Source organism: Rana temporaria, chromosome 2, assembly GCF_905171775.1.
Source record: "Rana temporaria chromosome 2, aRanTem1.1, whole genome shotgun sequence".
Lineage (NCBI taxonomy): Eukaryota > Metazoa > Chordata > Amphibia > Anura > Ranidae > Rana > Rana temporaria.
In genome coordinates, this window is record NC_053490.1 from 72,699,845 (window position 1) to 72,719,007 (window position 19,163).

The 19,163-nt window shown below is 43.1% G+C and overlaps 1 protein-coding gene across 1 annotated transcript in view; it reads right to left on the reverse strand.

Moving 5' to 3' along the window:
• The window catches only part of UFM1 (ubiquitin fold modifier 1), a 53,162-nt gene that overhangs the window by 19,603 nt on the left and 14,396 nt on the right, over window positions 1–19,163 (reverse strand). Inside the window, exons 2-3 of the mRNA XM_040340374.1 lie at window positions 8,877–8,933; window positions 5,822–5,879 (exon numbers count right to left, since the gene is read on the reverse strand). Of these exons, the coding sequence (XP_040196308.1) occupies window positions 5,822–5,879; window positions 8,877–8,933 (115 nt within the window). The remainder of the gene's footprint in view (window positions 1–5,821; window positions 5,880–8,876; window positions 8,934–19,163) is intronic.

Below are 19,163 nucleotides of genomic sequence, written 5' to 3' on the forward strand. Positions count from 1 at the left end.
AATTCCCGTCGTGCTTTGCACGCTGTCACATCATTTTTTTGAACGGCGACGCGCGTAGCGTACTTCCGTATTCCCGGACGTGTTACGCAAACGACGTTAAATTTTAAATTTCGACGCGGGAACGACGGCCATACTTTAAACAGCAATACGTTTGCTGAGTAAAGTTAGGGCAGGTCAAACGACGACTAACTTTGCGACGGGAAACTAGACTAGCAGCGACGTAGCGAACGCGAAAATCCGTCGGGAATCGCCGTAACTCCTAATTTGCATACCCGACGCTGGTTTACGACGCAAACTCCCCCCAGCGGCGGCCACGGTACTGCATCCTAAGATCCGACAGTGTAAAACAATTACACCTGTCGGATCTTAGGGATATCTATGCGTAACTGATTCTACGAATCAGTCGCATAGATAGAAATAGAGATACGACGGTGTATCAGCAGATACGCCGTCGTATCTCTTTGGTGAATCTGGCCCTATATACCAAGATATCCTCTGTACTAGCAATCGACCAAAATTGACAAACGTTCCCACCATGGAAGTCATTACAAAGTCGGTCTTCCAAGAACTGGTATTTTCATTATGGATAGAAGGATGGAGGACACAATCAATCATTGTTACTGATACAGAGATCTCTGTACCTGTGTTCCCTGCTCCACCCACTTGTTGCTGCTGCCACTGCATATGTTGCTGCATTCTCATTTTTAGAAAGAAGCGTTGCATTGAAAAGATCAATTTTATTTTAGGTTTGCATTTTTAAACAACTTGTAAGTTTAAAAATAAAATAAAAAATCATTGAACATTCAGTATAGTTAGTGTAAAAAATGCCTCATTCACATAAACATTGAGGCCCGTAGACCATGAATGGGCCGTGTTTATGTGGGTTGAACCACAAGGTGCTGCATGCATACGGTCCATGTAAGCATCCGTTAGTCATAATTTGACAGCCCTGCAGATGAGCGACCCCAAACTCACAGGAGTCGATTTACTAAAACTGGAGTGTGCAAATGACAGTGGTTCTAAAGGCAGAAGGTTTTTTAATTGTATGTATTCTTCGGTGTGCAACCTTCTGCGTTTTCCGGTCCCCCCCACACCTACCCCCAATACTTACCCGAGTCTGAACTTTATCCAGCAATGTATATGACAGCAGCGTGTCCCTCTCTCTTTATTGGATCAGACACAGCAGTGGGAACCATTGGTTCCTGCTGCTTTCCAATCACAGCCATGGAGGATAGAGCGGGGGGTGGGGCTGAGCCCTGTTGTGTGTGTGTCAATGGATGCACAGAGCGGGGCTCAGGAACAAGCACACACAAGTAACCCCATGGCATGCAGCTTGCTATGGGGGTACTCAACAGGGGGCAGGAGCTCAGAGCACTTGCGGGGGATCCGAGAAGAGGAGGATTGGGCTGCTCTGTGCAAAACCACTGCACAGGAAAGAGAAGTATAACATGTTTATTAAAAAAACACAAATGTACCTTTAGTATCACATTAAGATGAACGTCTCTGCCCATGCAGGCACTGCATCCCCATATGCTTACATGGGCTGCCTACATGCAGCACCTGGTGGCTCAAGTGGTATTAACATAACCCATTCATGGTCAACAGGCTTGCGTGAATGAGGTCATAAATAAACAAAAAAAATTAAGTTAAAAAAAAAAAGGTGACAAATCATTAGAAAGTCACAATTGCATTCATTTTTTTTATTTTTTTTAAACTGGCATGCTTAAATAGAAGGCCCGGCATTGCCAACATGCTCTTCGGACATCCCTGTCATATTTAACAGATTACTCTCTCTGTCGGGGAGAGAAAATGCCTTCCTTCCTTCGTTTTTTTTTACACAATCGCTGTATGAAAGAGCCTTCAGAGAGCGCACAGCTCACCGCCTGCTGGGCATAAGTGCTAAATATTAAATGTTAACATGCTAGATTTCACATTTACAGTCATGTGAACTAAAAGGATGTATGCCACATGGAAACTGGACAAATGACAATAATTTGGATTATGAAAATGAAAACACCAAGTCATTTGTATGTGTACTTTGAATGAATCCAATATATGTCTGCTCAACTATTTTAAAATAATTCAACACTTTTTATGGTGAGTACTTACTTCTTCACACAACTGTACCCAATTAAAAAAATAATCATAAAATAATTTTCCAACAATTGTTGATTGCCGGTATACCACAGCCAAGGTGGGACAGCTACCAGCTGCAGCATAAAAAATACCAGCTTCCTCTCCAAAAAAAAAAAATCAGTGGGTGGCTCAACCCTCGTCAGAAGGAAGTTCACCTCTCCCCCTTCCCTCCCTACAATCTTCTGGGACTTGTCACAGGTCCCAGAAGATTGCCCGGCCATTCACAGCGTAGCTCATGTATGCGCAGTTGGGCGCCCACAGTTACAATGGCGGCGCTGCAAAGAGGAGTGAGGCTTCGTACTCCCGCATTGCTGGACCGTGGGACAGGTCAGTGTCCGATTATTAAAAGTCAGCAGCTACTTTTTGTAGCTGCTGACTTTTAAATGGGTGGAACTCCGCTTTAAGAACCGGGCCTATTTTTCCAACTTGTTGTTTGCAAGTTGAAATATTTTTTTTTGCTAGAAAATTACGAAAGGACTCCCAAACATTATATATATATATATATATATATATATATATATATATATATATATATATATATATACACACATACATATACACATATACATATACACACACAGACAGAGCAGGCATGTCCAAAGTCCGGCCGGGGGCCGTTCCAGTTTAATGTGGCCCCTCTGGTAATTTGGATATATACTGTATTTATCGGTGCTGCCTCGGAGGGGACAGGAAGGGGTGAGGAAAGGGTGCTGTCAAATTACATACAGGAGAATCTCCTGTTTACTCTGCGGCATCTGTAATAGGAAGTCTTGTCTCCTGGGCTGCCATTGGACAACTCCTCTGTCTATCATAGGAGGCGGGACATTGTATTAAAGAGGCTGCTGTGTAAACAGGAGATTCTCCTGTATGTAATCTGTTGGCGCTCGTCCCGCCTCCCCTCCGAGGCTGCAGATGGGCATCGATCAGGCTACATTCATGGCAATGGAGAGGGTACATTCATGGCAAGGCTGGATTCATGGCAATGGCAAGGCTGCATTGATGGGCAATGACCCTTATTTTTCTTCACAGTTCTTTATTTACATTTTTTTCCTGAAACTTCCCTCCTAACGTTAAGGTGCGTGTTATACGCCAATAAATACGGTATATCCAAATAACACGCCTGAGGTCATCTCTTCACCACACACAGCCACAAAGTAAATAGAATTCTTGTTGGGCAGTGTATTAGTGCTCGGGCAAACACACTTAGACCAAATTTTAATGGTTCAAAGAATGCCAGCAAAATGTTTGGCCCTTACGCATGTTCACTTCATCAAATCTGGCCCGCTTTGAAAAAAGTTTGGCCACCCCTGCCCTAGAGAATAAAATGGTGATCGTTGCAATACTTTGTCACACTGTATTTGCGCAGCGGTCTTACAAGCACAATTTTTTGACAACAGTAAAGTTAGCCCAATTTTTCTATATTGTGAAATAATGTTACGTCGAGTAAATTGATACCCAACATGGCATGCTTCAAAACTGCGCTCGCTGGTGGAATGGCGACAAACTTTGGCACTTGAAAATCTCCATTGGCGAGGTTTAAAAATGTCTACAGATTACAAGTTTAGAGTTGCAGAGAAAGTCTAGTTCTAAAATAGCTCTCCAACGATTGTGGCGATACCTCCCGTGTGGTTTGTACAGTTTTCATATGCGGGCGTGTCTTACATATACGTTTCCTTCTGTACGCGAGCTTGGCGGGACACTTTTTTTTTTTCTTATTTATTTCACTTTATTTTTATACTATCCTTTTAAAAACAAAATAATAATAATAATTCGGGTCACTTTTATTAATGTAAACATCCCTTGTAATAGAAAAAAACACGACAGGACCTCTTTAATGTGAGATCTGGGGTCAAAAAGACCTCAGATCTCATATTTACACTTAAATACAATAAAATAAATGTCTTTAATAAAAAAAAAAGCCCCTTTTAAGACCATTGGGTGGAAGCGACGTTTGACGCCGCTGTCATCCAATGTTATGGCGCTGTCTTTCCCTCACTTGGCCTGTGAGGGGATAGGATCACCTCCGCTGCTACAGACGGCTCCGGTAAGCAGCGGAGATGACCAGAGCAATGGCGGGAGCGCACCTCTCCCACTGCTGATAAAAGTGATCTTGCGGCGAGTCTGCCACAGAGACCACTTTTATTTCAAAGTGGACCGCCCGCCGTTTAAGAGGATACCAGGGTTATGGCAGTCAGCTATTGGCTGCCATAACAACCATATTCCACATCAAAGTACCAACGTATAATGACGACTGGTCCGTAAGTGGTTAGAAAGCCAGTCATTTCAAGTTGTAGATGTCAGCAGCAGAAATGACAATTATAACACATGCAATTACCAGTTATTGTTATTTTCTATTATCCTTTCTCCTTGTACTGGAGGAGAAAAATAAGAGAAGACCTATCAAAGTTCATAAGTGACTTCTTGACCGCTGTGCAGACACTTCTTGTTGCTGCAAGGCATTTCTCAGGATGGGTTTCCTGATGAGGACCATGCCTACATAACGTCTTTTAAAACTGCCACTTGTAGTCCCCATCAGAAGCCTGTGTGACAGGGTGACAATCTAGGAGAACAATTAATCAAGAAAAGAGTGTGATCCACCCGAACCGGAAGTGCCTGCACATGTATCTTGGGCCAGATCTTTTCTTTTTAACGCAAATTTCCGGCGTTCAGAAAAAAGCCCATAAACTCCACTGCTCATTAATAGGGATGAGCTCCAGCGTGTTCGCATCGTACACGTGCAGAGCCCGCCAGGAAGTCTGCATGGCGCTGCACTAATCATAGCCAGGGAGACATTTTCCGATCTCTGCAGCCGAGCATCGGGACAATGTCTCCCTGCCTGTGATTAGCGCAGCGCCGTGCAGACTTCCTTGCGGGCTCTGCACGTGTACGATGTGAACACGCTGGAGCTCATCCCTACTCATTAACACTAAACAACTTCCCTGTGTGCATGGACACATAGGCTAACATAGAGTGCAGTTAATGGGCCTTAAAAAAAAAAAAAAAAGCCAAAACGCCAATAAACTACAGTTTGTCAGCGTCAGTGTGCATGGAGCCTAAGCCTCATGCATTGGGCATAAAAAAAAAGCCACTTATGCGTTAGACATTTTTGTTCTCTTTCAGCCTGTAGCAACTCTATGTGAGTCTATTTGTCAATTCACATTTGGGCATTTACAGGCTGAAAAGAACAAAACAAAAAAAAACATCACAAATGTGTTTTTGAGAGCAGCTTTCAGGCAAAAAAATGCTTGATGTGCGTAAAACGTTAGGCACGTCAATCGTTTTTATGTTTACATTTTGTCTAGTGTTTTGGGGAAAATGTTTATAAATGCGTGTACAATATGCTCCATATACATGTTAAAGCTCATATGAGATTTTAGGCTTACATATACTTTAAAGAGTCAATCCAATAAAAACAAACATCGCTCATTTTTACAATGACACGGTGACCCAAACGGTCAAATATCTTAAGCCATAATTTTTCAGGGTTAGTTGCCGGTCACCTTGCACTGTCACTTGTCCATATACACAGGAGGGATTCTGAGCGTTTCCATATCATTATTTATACTCTCCATGGGTTATATGAAATCCATCAATGAGAATTAAACCTCATAAATGCTACCAGTGATGACTTTCCTCTAAAACTAGAAGCAATATTGCTTAATACAAATTACAGACACAGGCTTACCTCTTCTGCTGCAAACTTTAAAACTGCAGTAAATGGCGTAGATTCAGGAACACTTAGGCTGAAGAATAAACAAAAGAAATATACATTTATCTTCAGACATGTACATGTTTGTTTTATTTTGCAGAGGTCTGTGCACCATCTGTAATGTTGGCTTTTAACATCTGTCATGTCCTGAAGACACGGAAGACTTAGGACAACGTCACACTAGTAATCCTGTCACTAGCGAGAATTAGCAAGTGATAGGATTGCCAGAAAATGCAAAGACATTGCATGCCTACTTTGTATATGTCGATTTCTTGCTGGCTTGAGCTATGAGGCATTGTTCTCTTGCTACTGAAAATGCTGAAATACCAACAGGAGAGTGCCATGTCACACATCCAGCTGGTGAGGGAGCAACACATACAAACAGGTCAGTGTTTTACCACCCGTATGTGTCATCCAAAGCAAACCTGACGCAGGCGATTTCTCGCCAGCATCAGGATGACTAATGTGACATGGCCCTTAATCGCTGTGAAATCGTAAATGGATGCTGTAGCCATATAAACATGCTAATGTTCTAACTAGTTACGAGTTAGTCAACATTACTACAGCAATACTTAAAAAGTTAGTTCAGCTTTATCAAAAAACGCCTCATGCAGAGAAAGGGTGCCTGTAGATATAAAAAAAAAAAAAAAATATATATATATATATATATATATATATATATATATATATATATATATATATATATATATATATATATATATATATAAAAAGACGGAAAAAAATGGGCAGCTTTGACAAAGATTAAATAATGCCCTTACTATAAGTGTGGGCCATTTACATACCTCCCAAAGCCTGGCTGAAAAATGCCTACAGATGGCATCATCCTGCCCTGCCTTGCAAGACACTCCCAGTTGATTCAAACCCCCTTGCATGTGCTCTCTCACCCTAGATGCAGTAGCTCTGAGCTCATCAATGCTGAGACACAGGAGATGGACGACACGTGATGTTGGGGGTGTGCAGTGGGATTGTCTTAGCAATGATGCAGGATGAGAGGATGCCATTTCAGGCAGTTTTTCAGTAAGGCTTCGGGAAGTACAAAAAACAGCCTACACTTATAACAAGGGCATTATCTAACTTTAGTCAAAGCTGCACAGCTTATTTTTATCTACAGGTGCCCATTCCTTGCATAGGCAATTTTTTGGTAAACTAACCCTTTAAAAAAATAGACACAATTATCTTGTCCATGCAATGCATAGTGACATGTCTCTATAAAGGAATTCCCTTTACCCCGATATACTCACCTTACCTTCACTTCCCTACAGCTTCCTGCTTTTCAGCAGCAGGCACTGTAATCAGCTGTCAGCATCCTAGTAGGGCAGCGATGCGACAGTGCTCGGCATCCCAGTAGGGCTGTGATACGACAGTGCTCGGCATCCCAGTAGGGCAGCGATGCGACAGTGCTCGGCATCCCAGTAGGGCTGTGATACGACAGTGCTCGGCATCCCAGTAGGGCAGCGATGCGACAGTGCTCGGCATCCCAGTAGGGCTGTGATACGACAGTGCTCGGCATCCCAGTAGGGCAGCGATGCGACAGTGCTCGGCATCCCAGTAGGGCGGTGATGCGACAGTTCCTCGGATTTAGTGAGTGGCTGTCAGGCCTAGTCATTATCACACTCCCCCTTATTCTGGCAGTGAAGAAACAAGTAGTCAATAGGCAGTGTATAGGTGAGTTGAGTATAAGGAGATCAGGGATGCCCTATGTAAAGACACAGTCACTTTGCCCTCTAAGGTGATGGTGTCTCTAACCACTGGATATGCTTAGAGACACTGGGCCAGATCCACATACATTTAGATAGGCGCAGCGTATGCGAGATACGCTACGCCGCTGTAACTTACTTTTGAATTCTTCGAATCCACAAAGAATTTGCGCCGTAAGTTACGGCGGCGTAGTGTATCTCTCGGCGCGTAATTCAAATCAGCGAGTAGGGGGCGCGTTTCATTTAAATGAAGCGCGTCCCCGTGCCGAATGAACTGTGCATGCGCCGTCCCTAAATTTCCCGCCGTGCATTGCGCTAAATGACGCAACAACGTCATTTTTTTAACTTAGACGTGAATTACGTCCATCCCTATTCACGGACGACTTACGCAAAAAAAAACTAGTCTAACTATACGCCGCAAAATACCAGTTTTAACTATACGCCGGAAAAAGCCGACTAGAGACGACGTAAGAGAATGCGACGGCCGCACGTACGTTCGTGGATCATCAGAAAAAGCTAATTTGCATACCCAATGGGGAAAACGACGCAAATTCCACCCAGCGGAAGCCGAAGTATTGAATCTACGATCCGAAGGCGTACGCCTGTCGGATCGAACCCAGATGCCGTCGTATCTTGGTTTGAGGATTTAAACTAAAGATACGGCGCGGGTAATTTGAAAGTACGCCGGCGTATCAGTAGATACGCCGGCGTACTCTCTCTCTGGCCCTCTGTCCCCTTTACAAACCAAATATTGTTATCATTCTCAAGTTAGCCAAATACAGACCTAGCTCAATATACGCGTTATTACTCTTACACCTTTATCTAGTTTCTGTGTTCCTTTAGCATTTCCGGTAATATTTTACATCTCAGGATATATTAAAATGCCGGCTGCTGTCCCAACAGCCTAAATAATGTCAAAGAAAAACAAAAATCGACAGTATATACTCGAGTATAAGCTGACCCGAATATAAGCAGAGGCACCTAATTTTACCACAAAAAACTAGGAAAGCGTATTGACGTGAGTATAAGCCTAGGGTGTCCATGTGCTCCACGGCCTTAGGTCCCGCAGACAACAATCTTTGCACTTGTAGAGGAAGAGTGGGGCTACATGTGTGCCAAGTTTGGGGTCCAGGGGACCTACGGCCGGCCGGTACCGGGTCCCCAAAGTCCGGGAGATCAGGCACAAAAAGGTGATCCGAGGGGGGCATTTTCAGCACAAAAAATGTGCTGAAAAACTCGGCTTATACTCGAGTATATACGGTAGTTATATTTCATTTTCATGTATAAACAGAATAATAGAGAAACACACTTACACTTTGTAAGGACACCGGGGGTCTGCCGTTTGTATAATTTTAAACGTTACTTTTGACCTAAGATTAAAAACAAAATATATATTTTACTGACAATATTGTTCAACTGCAATTTCAAATACTTTTTTGCTAAAGTCTTGAAATAAACTGGCATTTAAAACTCCTACATTACATATTTCACAATAAACCGGCAATTTAGATACACAAATACCGCTGTAAAATAACTCACTTTGTAGGGGAAGTTTCTATTTCTAAAACCATCTGCCTACTAGAACGGTCTGACTAATTGAAAGTGTTCTTGTGAAAACTTTCTTTATCAGCACGAAGACATTAAAAAAAAAAAAAAAAAGAATAATTTTACATACATACAAAAACATTTTGCCTAAGAAAAAAGAAAATTATACAGAATTTTGCCAAAATGCTGCATTTCAGTCTTGTTTAGTCGTGCAACATTGGACCAAACAGCTAAACACATGGCAGAAATACCGTACACCTGTCAGAATATCTGGAATTCTGCTCAGCCTGTTCCTCTCTTGGGGCTCCCCTTGTCTCTCCATAAGCATAGGATGAGTGGGGATCAGGATGGAGGGCAGAAGACTGGTGAACTATGTAAATTGCCTAAAGCTTTGCTAATACTCTGTAAATCATTTCTACAAATAAAACCAACGCTTATAAAAATAAATTAACCCTTTCACGCCCAGCTTACGCATATATGCGTCCTCGGCTTTCGGGGGTAATACCGGGATGATGCCTGCAGCTGCAGGTATCATCCCGGTACCGTTGTTTAGAGCGGGCGATTGGCTATCCATACATAACCGATGCGGCTAAAAGCCGCTCGGTTGTTATGCCGGAGGAGCGGGAGGGGACACCCCCCCTCCCGCCGCCTCTCTGACCGGGCCTCCCGTCCCACCGGGAGACCCGATCCTCCATCCGGCGCCTCCAGTGTCCAGGCGCAGACTGAAACGGCTTTGATTCAGTCTCCGCAATGGAAACACGGAAGCGACGTCGAGACGTCACTTCCGGGTTTCTCGGCTGCCAATGGCGCCGGATTTAAAAAAGTACACAGTATTCAGAATCGCCGTTTTCGATGATCTGAATACTTTGAAGTGCAAAGGAGGGATCGGGGGTCTTTTAGACCCCCGATACCTCCATAAAGAGTACCTGTCACCACCTATTACTGTCACAAGGGATGTTTACATTCCTTGTGACAGCAATAAAAGTGATCAAAATGTGAAAATTATTCTCTAGATTCTCTGCTAAAAAAAATTATATATATATATATATATATATATATATATATATATATATATATATATATATATATAATGTTTGGGGGTTCCAAGTAATTTTCTAGCAAAAAATATGGATTATAACTTGTAAACACCAAATGTCATAAATAAGCTTAGGCATGACAGGGTTAAAGCTTTCAGATGTACACAGCTTCCTATAACAATTTTAAACTCTCACTGGACTGTTTGGCCCAGGGGGGGTTAAAAAGCTCCTATATCTCAAACAGGTGTTTGGTGCCATCTTTCTGACCCTCATAGTCCAGTGAGAATTGTTTTTTTTTTTTTATATGCAAACATTAAAACAATAAACAGAATATTCAAACAAAATCACATTAAACCAAACACAACCCAAAAAAACGGAGTGTTTTAAATTGTTATAAGAATCTGCAAGCGTCAAGATTGTACTAAATGATTACATAAGCGTGGGTTTTGTTCATTCATCTGGGTGACTTTTCTTCTCGCAGCGAAGGGAATCTTTCTGTGTACCGGTAATTGATATAAATGAGGAGGATAAATCACTGTATTTGTAAATAATGCCCTTATACAAGCTAAAACCCATTTCTACAAGACCTAAGAGCCAGTTCACACAGGCGCTCCGCTCTGTACAATGGAACCATTCTAATAGGAGCGACTCAAGTCACTCCGACTTAGAAAAAGGTTCCTGTACTACTTTGGGACGACTTCAGGGAGACCTGCATTGACTTCAATACAGAAGTCATTGAGCAAGTCGATTCTGAAGTCGTGGGCAGATCGCCCTGCAGAGTCGCTCGGCAAGTCATGCTGCCCCAGTGTGAACCGACTATAAGGTTCCGTTCACATCTTGGCGTTATGTATCACGGGCAAAATTGCGAATTCCGCCCACAATTCGAAATGGAGGCAAATGGTGGGACGTCCGTGCGTTACCTGTCAGTCACTTTCAACAGCACCCCAAATGGGCGACAATCGTGGTAAAATCAAGCTTTTGTGCGACAGGCGTCCCGCGATTCTGTTTGCGCAATTTTTCCTACGATTGTTGCCCAACACGCCAAAATGCAAACGGAGCCCAAGTCATACACTTCCATTTCAAAGATTGGATTTAAAAAAAAGCGAACATTTATACTTACCTAGGTGGATACAGCATCGATCTGCTCTGTAGGGAGAACTAAAACGCAAAACACAGCTGATCGCCTGGCGCTCCTCTCCATTTTAAAGGAGTTGTAAAGGCAGAAGTTTTTTTTATCTTAATGCATTCTGTGTGTAGCAGCCGCCCCAGGACCCCCCAATACTTACCTGAGCCCCATCTCTGTCCTGCGATGTCCACAAGTCCCTTGGCCATCAAGGACTCTCCCTCCTGATTGGCTGACACACAGCAGTGGCACAATTGGCTCCGATTGCTGTCAAAGTCAGTTAGCCAATCAGGAGGGAGTGGGGCTGAACGGCAGCTCCGTGGCTGAATGGACACACAAAGCTGAAACTCGGCTTGGGTGCCCCCATAGCAAGCTACTTGCTGTGGGGGCACTGGACAGGAGGGAGGGGCCAGGAGCAGTGAAGAGAGACCCGAGAAGAGGAGGATCCAGGGTGCTCTGTGCAAATCCACTGCACAGAGAAGGTAAGTATAACATGTTTGTTATTTTCAAAAAAACAAAACTTTACAATCACTTTAAGCAGAAAGCTTTGACTGTCAGTCAGTGGCTCTCTGCTCAACCCTCCATCAGGCTCTCGACGGATCACAGAGGCTAAGATCAAACAAAATCCACAATGGAAATGGGGAAAGAAGAACAGCGGGGATTTGGGATACCAAAAGGAAAATGTAATACATTTTATATATAGCATAAAAGACAAATATTTTATTTAGAACATTTTTAAAGATTAATATAGCCCCTGTAGACACCACTATAGGGGGAAGTAGATGTAAACATTGTTGGCAAACAAATAAAAAGGCAAAAAAATAAAAAAATCATACAACATATAGCAATATTCCTAATTGTGAAATTTTAAGAAGCTCCAACGCGTTTCGACATTGATGGACTTCCTCAGGGTATTGCCCTTGGATAACAAATCAAGAAGCTCTCCAGGGTACAAGTATGCATAAAGACAGCGGTACAAACTGAAGTTTCTCAGCTGTTTTATCAGCTAGCTTCTTTTTTGGCACCAACTGCCCCACCTACATTGGCTCCTACGAGTCGTATGACTTTCTCTTATTTATATCTCACGCCACTCCAGCTTCCCCCAGAGCGGGTGGAACACGTAGGAGGTCTGATAACTACTGGGCTCCCTATGGTTCTAATGCTAGTCTTGTACGCTGGTAAGTTGAAGCTTTGGAGGCTTCTTTGGCTGAAGTGCTGAATTTTCTTTTCCCTTTGACATCTAGTTTCTCTCTCCATGGTCTTTTAGATCTTAGATGGTGGGCTTTCATTTCATGGCCTATTAGTAGACTAGAGGATGTTTGCCATGCTGTTTGTTCGCCTCATGGTCATTAATCCAGTAAATACCTATTGGCATTTTTAAAGGTATGGACCCTGTTCTATTTGGTTATTATCTTTTATATTTTTGTCAATACTTCCTTTATTGCTATACCTTTTTTATTTTCTATTCATCATAGCTTTTTGTCATATGTCCCATTTTTCGGCCAGGAAATTCCATGCCATCCGACTAGCTGTTATCACTTGTGCTTGGGAAACACATACTGGGCAGTGAGGAAGATGCAACTCTTTTTTCCTCCCCCTCCAAGTCTTATTTTCTCTGTGGACCTTCAGCATCACATAATCTGCTCTGTTTGCTATAGATCATAAACTGTGTAAGTGTTATTATGTTCATTATATGGTAGACTGCTTACAGGCAAGTTTGTACCACTGTCTTTATGCATACTCATTGTACTTTTGTACCCTAGAGAGCTTCTTAATTTGTTATCAAAGGGCAATCCCCTGAGGAAGACCATCAAGGTTGAAACACGTGGGAGCTTCTTGCAGAACAAACTGCAGTTTGTAATCCATTGGAGAGGTATTGTCAAAAAATCTTTAAAGTCTAATTTCTGCATGCATAATAATAATAATAATAATAATAATAATAGAGGAAGGATCATATGATAATGTAATTTTTTTTGTTCTACTACCAGCAGGGTTTCAATTTGCAAAAAAGCAGTTATGTATGCATTCTAAAAAAATATATTTACTTGTTTCAAAAGAAACCAGTAAGCTAGCCATGCATAAGAAGAAAAAAAAAATAAGAAAACAACTATTTCTCCATTCTCACTATATAATCTTCATCTATGCCTAGTGCACTTCAATCAACATGCTTAAACAGTGGCTGCATCTGTTCAGATGCAGCTGCTTTTCAGCTGCCAGTTACTATGATTTTTCAATCAAGTATTTGTTTTTATTATTATTTCCAATAGCATTTTTTTTTATTTACTTACAATGTACCTTAGAATTTGCTGGAAAATCTGACTACTCCAGGTAGAGTCAATTCTCTAGCACAGCTCCTCCCACCTTGCACATTATAACCCTCTCCTCCTCCTCTAGGAGTGTCTAATTACTTTCTCTGCTGGCTCAGATCCTCCACCCTTCCCCCTCATACATTGTATATATATATATATATATATATATATATATATATATATATATATATATATATATATATATATATACACATACACACACACACACATATATATATATATATATATATATATAGCTGCTGGGGGAGAAGTGAAGGAGAATAATACAGCGCGTCATTTTAATAAAAATTCTGAGTCTGCTGACATCACATTCAAGATTGTAGCAGTGGCAAAGCTTTTGGATGTCTAAATGACGGCTTTTTACAGGTAAACGATGTTCCTAAAATATGCTAAATGCACATATAATAATATAATAGGAGGATTCTAGCTTAATATTAATAATCTGGTGACAGGGTCTTTCTAAATCCCCGACTCAGAATGAAAATGCAGATAAGGATGGCCTGCGCAATCCCAATTTGCATACTTGATCTGGGTCAGTGAAAAAGTAAAAGTGGTACATTTAGTGCCATCCATCACTGATCACAGGGAGTTCACAGGGTCGTACTTTGGGTCAGGTTTAAAGATCAGTGGTACGGCAGCAAGAGAGATAAGTAATAATTCGTTTTTTTCAGAGGGCACATGATTGTAAAGTTTTATTTTGGCGACAGAGTTTCTTTAAAGTAATATTATAGGTACGGTTTAAAAAACAAACATGTTATACCAACGTGCTCTGTGCAGTGGTTTTGCACAGAGCAGCCCCGATCCTCCTCTTGTGGGTCCCTCGACTGTGCTCCTGGCCTCTCTTTCCTGCCAAGTTCCCCCCCACAGCTCCTGAGACGCTCCTCCATGTGTCTATTCAGACACAGAGCGGAAGCTTGACTTAGCCCCCTCTCTCTTCTCATTGGATCACTGGCTGTGATTGCAAGTAACAGGAGCCAATGGCTCCCACTGCTGCCTCAGCCAATGAGGAGGGAGAGTCCCCAGAGAGCCAAGGCTCCCATGTACATTGCTGGATTGTGATGGGGCTCAGGTGACTATAGGAGGGGGAGGAAGCTACACACATAGAATGCATGAAGGCTAGAAAACCTTGAGCCTTTAAAACCACTTTAAGACTAAACTCTCAAATTTTGTTAGATTGGGAAAAGGGTTAGAATCTTTGCCAGGTATTTTATATATTTCTGGGTGACCACTGAGGGGGAGGGGGATTTCCCTCTACTATCTGTTACAGCTGCCTGAATGATAGGAGTGATGCCGCCGTCACTGCTTTTGTTCCGAGCACAAGCATCACACAGTGCAGGCTCCGATGGCTGGTGGAGGGAGGATTTTGCTTCCCCTCCCTCCAGCTTCGAGACTGGCAGTTTCAGACTCTGGCTGCTTGTTGTGTGGGCGGGATGGGGATGCAAAATTTTTTGAATCCCGCCCACCGGCCTGAATTGTCTGCCTGCTGACCCGCCCGCCCAACTGCCTGAACCGTCGACCCGTCCACCTGCACTCCTGAAAGAGGGAGATATGACCGAGTGTGTGCTGAGGTAAGCTCAGCCAACTACTTGTTTCATTGCTCCGGCTCCCTGTCCATCACCATACCGTTAGGGGAATGGAACTGAAACAGGCTGAAATTGAGGAAGGGGTTAGCATTGCCATGTCCACCAATGCAGGTGGGGGATGTGGTAGTAAAAGTTAACCCCCCCCCCCCCCCCCCCACATGCATTGGTCTTTATGGCAGTGAATGTTAACCTCCTCACCCCCCACCCCACCATGCATTGGTCCTCATGGCAGTGAAATTTTAACCCACCACCCCCTTCTGCATGTGGTAATGTCAGTGAAAGTTAATCCCCTCCCCACACATTGGGGGTCATGGGAGGAGTTATATTTTAATGCCACTAACCACCAATGTAAGAGAGGGGGATATTAATACCGACACCTGCGTTAGCGGTTATTAATGCGTCCACTGACTTCAATGCTCGAAGTTACTAATTCGTCGTCTGATACCAGTGTTGGGGGTTAATATGTTGTCCACTGACATCAATGCTAGGGGTTATTTATGTGTCCTCTGATACCTGCGTTGGGGGTTATTATTGCGTCTGGCACCAGTGCTGGGGTTTTTTAATGCATCCACTGACATCAATGCTGGGGGTTATTACCACAGCCTCTGATACCGGTTTTGGAGGTTATTATAGCGTCCACTGACACCAATGCTGGGGCTTATAATTACGTTGTATGTTAATTTGAGTTTAGGGGCGGGGCAGGGTAGTGGTTGGGTGGGGTAACTGGTGGCAAGGAACTCTTAAGGCCTGGCTAGTAGCTCAGGACTTGACATTTTAAACCCTGGAATATCTCATTATTGGCAGTGAACCGAGCTGTACTCAGATGGCTCCTATATATGTAAACTTCCATTTGCCTCCCAATGTGACCTGTAAATTAATCCCCATCTCCCTTAGGCTGCATTCACATTGTAACGCCGCTTACGCGGCGTATTTTGCCGCGATTTGTTTACTTTTTTTTTTTTACAAAGAATTTCCATTGATGTCTATGCCCGAACGCCAATGCCGCCTGAAAAAAAGGGCCTGGGACTTGTTTTCAGGCAGCAGGCGTTTCGGCGTGAGATGTGAACCATCTCATAGACATCAATGGAAATTCGCCCCTCCAGCGGCACGAGTGTCGCGCTTCAGGCGTTTTGTCGCCTAGGTGTGAATGCAGCCTAGTTCTGCACATCTGTAATTTAACCCTTATTCACTATCCTCCAATTGAATGCAACCAGTACATTAAAGCGGAAATAACCCATCGATTTAACAGTTTCAAAAAACAGTTACATTCCTGGAATGCCAACTGTCACATCAGCTTGTGTCCTCAACCAAACTGTCAAACCATGGCCTTGACAAATGGGAGGTGTCACAACTGATCACATGTGTAGCACCATGGCAGTTGAAGATCAAACAGATTCCAAGGTGGCAGCTTCTTTGGCTGAAAACAAACGAGGGGGGAAAAAAAAAAAACAATTTAAACAGCAGCAGTTATTTACCACTTGCCGCCCACCATAAAGCAAAATGAAGGCGGCAAAGTGGTTCTGTTATCCTGACCAGACGTCATATGACGTGATCAGGATAACAAGCCGGTGCGGCGTTGTCAGTCTGACACACCGCAACTCAGGTCTAGATAAAGAGTCTCTGACGGAGACTCTTTATCACGTGATCAGCTATGTCCAATCACGTCAGACACAAGTAGAGGAGAGCCGATCAGCTCCTCTGACAGGGGGGGGGGGGGGTATGTGCTGATTATGAGGGAGCCCCCCATCCCGAGGATCCCCACAATGAACCACCAGAGATGCCTACCTATAGTCACCAGGCATGCCACCCATGGCCACCAGGGATGCCAATCAGTGCCCACAATGGATGCCAGTGCCAAACAATAATGCCTGCCAATCAGTGATGCCCATCATTACCAGCCATCAGTGCCATCTATCAGTCCCTATTCATGCCTATCCGTGCTGCCCACCAGTGCTGCCCTGTGCCACATATGTGTGCGCCCATCAGTGCAGTCCCACCAGTGCCCATCAGTGAAGTAGAAAATGTACTTATTTACAAAGTTTTGTAACAGAAACAAAAAAAAAAAGCGTTTTCTTTTATAAAAAATTAGTCTTTTATTTGTTTAGCAGAAAATAAAAATCCCAGAGTGGATCAAATACCACCGAAAGAAAGCTATTTGTGGGAACAAAATGTTACAAATTTAGTTAGAGTACAGTGAAGCATGACCGCGCAATTGTCATTCAAAATGCGACTGTGCTGAAAGCTACAAATTGGCCTGGGCAGTAAGGTGCCCTGTATTGAAGTGATTAAAGGAGTTGTAAAGGTTAAAAAAAAAAAAAAAAAAAAAAAAGCTTCCTTTACCTTAGTGCAGTCCTCCTCCACTTTCTTCTGAGAAATCCTCACTTCCTGTTCTTCTGTCTGTAATGCCTCACAGTAATGCAAGGCTTTCTCCCTGGTGTGGAGTGTCGTGCTCGACCCCTACCTTGGGCTACAGGAGAGTCAGGACGCCCACTGACACACAGCTCCTTTCTCTATCTGCAACGTAGAGAGCGTCCTGACTCTCCTGTAGCCCAAGGGAGGGGGCGAGCACAACACTCCACACCAGGGAGAAAGCCTCACATTACTGTGTGGAGTTACAGACAGAAGAACAGGAAGTGAGGAATTCTCAGAAGAAATAAAAGGACATTTAAAAGCAAAATTGAAGGATGAGGTAAGTGAAGGAGGACTGCACTATTTAGGGAAAAATACCTTTACAACCCCTTTAACCAATTGCCGACCAGCCGCCACAGTTATACGGCGGCAGGTCGGCTCGGCCGCGCGAGATCACGTAACTATACGTCATCTCGCGATTCAGCCAATAGGGGCGCGCGCGCACCCCCCCACTCGCTCCTGGTCCCGACGCGCGTGCCCGATCACCTGCGATCGCTTGTTACAGAGCGAGAACTGGGAGCTGTGAGTGTAAACACACAGCTTCCGGTCCTGTCAGGGGGAGAAATGCCTGACCGTCTGTTCATACAATGTATGAACAGCGATCTGTCATTTCCCCAAGTCAGTCCCACCCCCCCTTCAGTTAGAACACACACAGGGAACATAATTAACCCCTTCCTCGTCCCCTAGTGTTAACCCCTTCCTCGTCCCCTAGTGTTAACCCCTTCCCTGCCAGTGACATTTTTATAGTAATCAATGCATTTTTATAGCACTGATCGCTATAAAAATGCTAATGGTCTCAAAAATGTGTCAAAAGTGTCCGAAGTGTTCGCCATAAGGTCGCAGTACCAATAAAAATCACTGATCGCCGCCATTACTAGTAAAAAATAAAATAATAAATATGCCATAAAACTATCCCCTATATTGTAGCCGCTATAACTTTTGCACAAACTAATCAATAAACGCTTATTGCGATTTTTTTTGGGCGAAAAATATGTAGAAGAATACGTATCGGCCTAAACTGAGGAAAACGGTTTTTTTTTATATATTTTTGGGGATATTTATTATAGCAAAAAGTTAAAAATATTCATTTTTTTTCAAAATTGTCGCTCTATTTTTATTTATAGCGCAAAAAATAAAAACCGCAGAGGTGATCAAATACCACCAAAAGCAAACTCTATTTGTGGGGAAAAAAGGACGCCAATTTTGTTTGGGAGCCTCGTCGCAGAACCGCGCAATTGTCAGTTAAAGCGGCGCAGTGCCGAATCGCAAAAAGTGGCCCGGTCATCGACCAGCAATATGGTCCGGGGCTGAAGTGGTTAAATACCATCAAAAGAAAGCTCTGTCCCAAAAAATGATATAAATATATTTGGGTTCATTGTTGCACCGAGTAATATTCAAACTACCACAGTATTGAAAACTGAAACATGGCCTGGTAATGAAGGGGATTTACAGGCTGGCACAGAAGTAGTTAACACAACAGCATCCAATTTTGCATAAATGCCTTCTGACTATTCTAAAGCAATATCTTTTGAATAAAATATTCCAATCAGCTACAATATTACATAAAAGTGTA